The 6,147-nt window shown below is 56.3% G+C and overlaps 1 protein-coding gene across 1 annotated transcript; it reads right to left on the bottom strand.

The window, feature by feature from the left end:
• Positions 1 to 2,849: 2,849 nt before the first annotated feature.
• SMIM33 (small integral membrane protein 33) lies at positions 2,850 to 5,040 on the bottom strand. The gene is made up of 2 exons (XM_052684952.1): positions 4,878 to 5,040; positions 2,850 to 4,066 (listed from the first exon to the last, which is right to left on the bottom strand). The coding sequence occupies exon 2, from the start codon at positions 4,048 to 4,050 to the stop codon at positions 3,643 to 3,645; it is 408 nt and encodes a 135-aa protein (XP_052540912.1). The 5' UTR covers positions 4,051 to 4,066; positions 4,878 to 5,040; the 3' UTR covers positions 2,850 to 3,642.
• Positions 5,041 to 6,147: the final 1,107 nt, after the last annotated feature.

Here is a 6,147-nt window from a genome sequence, read left to right as displayed (position 1 = left end):
TCCTATGGAAACTCCACCTACAGGAAAAGGGAGGCCCGGCTCGGCACAATGCCGGCGGGGTGGGGGCTCATGGATCAGCAGGCTGTGGGGTCTACGAGGTACTGAAGTTCTCATCTCCAGCCTGCAGGGACTGTCATTGCGCTCACCTGCAAAATGCATTTGATAGAGATGGTGCTGGTCCTGGATCCAACAGCAAACCTACACACATTCTCGTCATCCCAAATTGGGATCCTGCTCTTTGCCTGTGGAGGAATACATGCTTGGGGAAGTTCTCTGCAGAGCCCAGAGGTGACAATGGGCATCTGTTCCTGCATCACCTGAGGAGCTCCTTCCCCACACTGTTGTCTTTCTGACTTGCTCTCATTTGTTCTAATTTGTCCAAATCCAGCTGTAACCCTCACTCCTCTGCTTTTTTCTGTTGATTTTGAGGGCGATGTGTCCACATCTTTCACCACATGGCTTTTGAGTGAATCAGTGTTTGATCTTCCCCTGAGCACTCCAGGAAGACTTTTGGCAATGCATGAAACTCACTGCAGTGTACAGACTGGTGCAGTTCAGCCATGGCACCAGGACTCATGATGCTGGGCTCAACCCCGTATCCAGATGACCTTGGCCGAGTCATTTCCCTTCTTTGTGCAGTGGCTTCCTCTATGGCCAAGGGAGGCAAAGTCACAAACTGTTTGCAGAGATGCTCTCAGGATGCCCGCGGTGGGAGGAGAGGATGTTCCACAGCCCCGGGTGGCTTTGGGTGGTGGGGAGGGATAGAGCTGCTTCCTGCTGGGGTCAGCATGGCCTCAGGAGCTGCTGTGTGTTGTGGTGTGGCAAGCAAAGTGACGCAAACAAGTGCAGAGAAGGTGAGTGGGTGATGAGCTGGGATGTGCCAGGAGCACCGCCAGTACTATAAGATTCAGTGCTCAAAATGAATGAGGTCCCCTCCCGCTCTTGCTTCCTGTTCACTCACAGGCAGGCTTCCAGCTTGCAGGTGCTCCAGGACCTTCGCAGCCAACTTGCAGCTCCAGACTTCCCCTGGGAGGCTGCAACTCACACCCTCCACAGACAGCTCAGGATAAGCACCTGCTCTGCTCAGCTGTTGCATTGATCTTCAGCCACCCACGATGCTGCTCATGCCTGAAGGGGATGCAGAAGGCATTCACTGGTGTGAGAGCCTGGCTGCTTGAAGCTCCACCACGGGGACACCCCACCAGCCCAGAGCTGCACATCACCAGGCAGACCCAGCCTGGACACGTTGGATCAATCTCTGCTGAGGCTTTCCAATTTCATGTGTTATTTGGGGCTGAAATCTCCCAGCAGCTCCACAGAGAGCTCAAAAGATGGATTTTCCCCAGGGCTGAGCCGTAGGCAGCTTTGGTCAGGTTTAGATACAGGCTGCAGGAGGGTCCTCACTGCTCCGGTGCAGTGGAAGGGGAATGTGTCACACCAGAGAGCATTGCTCTCATGATTACCATAAGGCGGAAAATGTGAAAGGAAAAGAATTGTTTCAAGTCTATGAAAATTAACATCAGAAGTGAAGCGTTCAAAAGTAACATCAGTGAGAGGAGTAGAGAACGGACATGCATGAAGAGGTCCCCAGATCTGTCCTCACTGAGATGATCAAAGCCTCATCCCACGTTCGTGAGGGAATGCAGGAGCTGTTTGTTTCCCTCCCTGCTCCACAGAGGGACGCAGTGCCAGAGGCCCGGAGGGATGAGCCTTAGGAGGGGTTGCAGGCACTCAGTCCCATGCTGGGTGCTGCCCAGGCGGGAGACTGTGGGTGGTGATGGGGTGAGCAGAAGGGTGGCTGCTCCCCACCAGCCAGCTCCATCACACCAACAATCATGATTTGGGGCTTCACTGTCCCTGTTTCCATCCCTTTGGAAGGGATGCCTGTAGCTGAATGCCTCAAGCTGGAAGGGACCCACAAGGATCAGAGTCCAACCCCTGGCTTCACACACCAGCACCCAACCCAAACCCTACAGCTGAGAGTGCTGTGCCAGCCCCAGATGAGTTCCCCTGCTCCAGAAGCAGGGGCCACCCCCACTCCCCATAACCTCCTTTCAGGCTGCGGGGCTGGTCGGGGACCTGAGCACAGAGCAAACAGAGGAGAGTGAGCCCCACGAAGCCGGTTTTGTTGGCTTGATTTGGACAGCTTGACACACCTGAGCAATGGCAATGAGTTTGGAAGAGGTGGGGTTTTCCAGCTCCTCCCGCACAAGTGATAGATGTGGGCCAAAGCACAAAGCCCTGAGTGGCTGCAGATTGATGAGCGTAGTAATAATTGCCCGTTTTATCTTTCTCCTTAATATGCACGTGGTTTTTAATCTCATCTTTGCAAACACGGCATCTCGGTGCCGAAGTTGTCCTTTAGGGGGAGCTGCGACCAAAGCTCCCGTTGTTCTCCGTTAAAGCATCTGTCAAAACCAACCCCAGCTTGGAGCCCACGGAGCCAGGACATTGCGATGGCCCTGCGTGGGTGATCCCACTCCACACGTGGCATAAACCAGAAAGGTTTTACAAAGCTCATCCGCTGGCTGCTCACCTGTGCTGCAGATGACCACTGCGACCACCTCAACCTACAGGCATCACATAAAGAGCTGCCATTGGAAGGCTGCGAGCTCTTCAGGGCTTGTTAATTTCAGATGTGTTGAGTTACAAACAACTCTGTGCTGCCATTCTTTGGATTTGTGCTTGGACTGAACGATTCTTTACAATACTAATGATTCTGTGATTCTGGAGAAGGGACTCTCAGAGGGTTCCAGCCCAAACAGCACACCTTGTCTGCATAGGGGAGCTGGAAACACTGTCACCCCTGGGAAACAATCAGAAGAAAATCAGAAGAGAAAACAAACAACAAAAATATAAATTACATTTATTATGAACACCAGCATTTTCCAACAAGTCCAACCACTATTTCGCTTTAAAGTAAAACAAGCTGGAATCGTGTGAGCTGAAGGCAGCCAGAGCATCAGCAGGGTCAGAAACATCCAGCACCTGGAGGAATGGGAAGAAGCCCCAGTTTGTTGTCCCATCCCCATCACTGCACACATTGCACTGCAGGCAGCTGGCGGGGCAGCTGGGACTGCACTGGGGCCAGCCAGCAGGAGGATGGCAATCAGCTCCGCAGCAGGGGGAAGCGGGCCGTGGCATGGAGCAAAAATGGGACAGGTGGCTTTTCTGTGCCACACAAACAAAATAACGAGGACACTGTATGTGAGAACATCCCTAATCCATAAAGCAATTCCAAATGATGCAACTTCCAGCTTGTGCCAAGGGGCCGAGCATTCACTCGACACTCCCCAGATGGAGAGAAGACTGAGGCAGCTCTCCTGGGTGCTCCCAGGCAGCGTGGGTGAAAGCAGGGCGAGAAAAACCAGAAGGGATGCTGATGCCGTCCCACGCAGGCTGACCCACTCCCAGCTCTGGCTCAGGGCAGTCAGACACCAATGTCATCGCCTGGCCGGCACCACGCACTGCCTGGTGATAGCGGCCTGGATGTCAGGGCTGACGATGGGTCACTGCAGCGACACAGCTTCCTAGTGAGGCCATCTGGAGCCAGATACAGCCCCAGTGTGCAGGAACCAGCTAGTCTTGGGCTGAGCCAACAGCGCAGTCACTGTTTTTCCCTTGGGTCCTGCCCAAACCTTGTTACAGATACGTGACCTCGATGACGTTGGGTTCGATGCTCCCACAGGGCAGGTGGTGCTTGCAGGAGCACTGGCAGCTCAGGTTGCCACCCGGCTCCCACTGCCCAGGCTGAGTGGGCTTCTTCTGGGAGCCCAGCTTCCTCCAGTCCATGAGATGCACCCCGTCATCCAGGTCCTGCGGCATGGGCTCATGGTAAAGGGTGATCTGGATGGTGCGGAGCTGCGGGCCGTAGTGCACCATGACAATGATGAAGATGGCCAGGAGGACAAAGATGACGACGATGGCTGAGATGACGGGCAGGGCATCAGACTTCTTTGTCATGCTCCTGACCACGGAGATGGGAGTGAAGGCAGCTGCATCCTGGGGCTCGGGGTGCCTCAGTGGGCTGCCGGGTGCTGAGGCGTTCATGGCTGAGCAAGGTGACCTGGGACAGAGGGTGGAAAGGTGTTGTTGTCAGACAGGGGCTGTCTGGTGTCCTCATCTCCTGCCCTTGGCTCAGTAGCTCCTGCCTGTAGCTTCACATGCAGCTCCCCAGGCATGGAATCTTGGAAGAAGGCACTGGATGCCTTTTCCTTCAGAGTGCAGGGAAAAGATTCAGCCTGAGATAAGGACTCTGGGCATCGAGCAAGCCCCATGGAGCAACATGCAACTCCAGACTGGATATGGTCAGGATAAGTGCTCATCCCAACCACGTGCCCTGCAGAAAGGCAGCAGCCTGTCACACAGCCCTGCACAGTGAGCAGTGGCACCCAGGAGCTTTAACCAGACCAAACATGAGCAAAACGTTCACTTGGCTGCCCAGTGTGACCAGGCGAGTGCTTTTTGCTGGCAGAAACCTGGCCCCAGTGGAACAGGGCTGTCCCTGGGTGTTCCCCCCCACCCCCAGGCTCACAGGACAGAGTAAATTTTGGTGCTGACATCTGTGTTGTAGGGGCGGTGACCATTCAGCCAGGTGGTCAGCAGAGAACAGTGGGAAGACACCGCCCTGCATCTCCTTATCCCAGGCACCTTCAGTGGGGGTCCCCTCTCCCCACTGCCTCCATTGATGGAGACTCCTAGAGGAGGAGACTCCACCGCTCCCTCTTCCCCCATCCCCAGAGCCAACACCAGACCAAACCCCGTGGGAGGCCCAACCCTACCAAAGTATTTGCGGGTCAGGCAGGGCAGAAAGCTGGCAGAGAGGAGCAGCGGGAGGGAAAGGGGAAAGAGAGGAGAGAAAGCCCGCCCCAGGGTACCTGGGCGTCCTGCTCCGGGGGAAGCATCACCTCCAGCGGGACAGGGCAGCAGAGCAGCTGCAGGAAGGTGCTGCGGGGCGGCAGGGCTCACCTCAAGCTGCCACGTCACGCCCGGGGCTCCCCGCGCAGGAGGAAGCGCCTGCTCATCCCACAGCGAGAGGTGCTGCCCTACCTAAGGCAGTGCCACATCAGCACGCCCGGCTGCCATGTGCGGGGACACCGCAGCACCCTCCGCCGGCCCCGCCGCGCTGCCGCCTGTCAGACAAGCGGCTTTTGTTCGGGGAGAGAGCACCTCCCGGCCCTCGGTGCGCACAGCCCCGGCTCTGCAACCGCAGGAAGCCCCCCTCCTTTCCCTGACTTGGATTGAAACGTTGTTGCGTTTAGAAATTAGCGTAAAAACCGCTCTTCTTTGCGCGAGCTCTTTGCTCAATTCGGCAAAAGGTGTCTCCGCTACTCCCCGAGCTGCGAGGATCCTCGCCTTCAGATCAGGCAGCTCCGAGGCTGAGCGCTCCTGCAGCAGGACCGATGCGGCGAGCAGAGCGCCGTGCGCCGCGCATGGATGGAGCGCACACGGCCAGCTTCCCGTTCGCCTTAGGGCAGCCGAGGAGCCCTCGCTGCTCACAAAAAGCTGCTGCTCGGCCATGAACACTTCACAGCACAGCTGCTGCTAGCTGTAAACAGGGCGTGCAGAGATCTTAAGGTCCAGCACCTCAGAAATACCACACACTGTCTGTGAGCACTCCTGGGATGCAGGGTCACAAACAGCTCTGCAGACCCAGGGCTGCTCAGGGCAATGCAGGGCCAAGGCAGTGCCTGCATGTCCCTCCCTTGCACCGTGGCCGCGGGCACTGCCCGGCACCAATCACCTCCGTGCAGGTGGCTGCTGTTTCCAGGGTGGTCAGATCTCACACCAGCAGTGACCTCAGCACATCACCATGCAGAAAAGATGGATCTTACAGAGCTTTGGCACTCAGGGTCATGGTTTAGTGGGCATGGTGGAGGTGGGCTACCAATTGGATTTGGCATCCTGGAGGTCTTTTCCAGCTGTAATGAGTCCATGATTTGTTTTTGCAAAGCCCTTATGAAACACCTCCCAACGCTCCCGTCCCAGAACAGAACTGTCCTACCTGCTCCTGCCTCTTAGCACACCGTCCTGGAATATTTGTGCTCCATCCCTCCTGGGCACTGCAGGGTGGGTGATGCCCCGTCCCCCACACAGCCCAGCAAGCTCCCAGTAGTGATCTGGCTGCACATCAGAGCTGCTGCTTCT

This window comes from Tympanuchus pallidicinctus, unplaced genomic scaffold (assembly GCF_026119805.1).
Source record: "Tympanuchus pallidicinctus isolate F22 unplaced genomic scaffold, pur_lepc_1.0 scaffold21, whole genome shotgun sequence".
NCBI classification, from domain to species: domain Eukaryota; kingdom Metazoa; phylum Chordata; class Aves; order Galliformes; family Phasianidae; genus Tympanuchus; species Tympanuchus pallidicinctus.
This window is presented reverse-complemented; position numbering and strand designations above follow the sequence as displayed.

Bases quoted from the DNA above. Each gene is read 5' to 3' on its own strand.
- SMIM33 (XM_052684952.1), bottom strand. From the start codon at position 4,050: ATGAACGCCTCAGCACCCGGCAGCCCACTGAGGCACCCCGAGCCCCAG.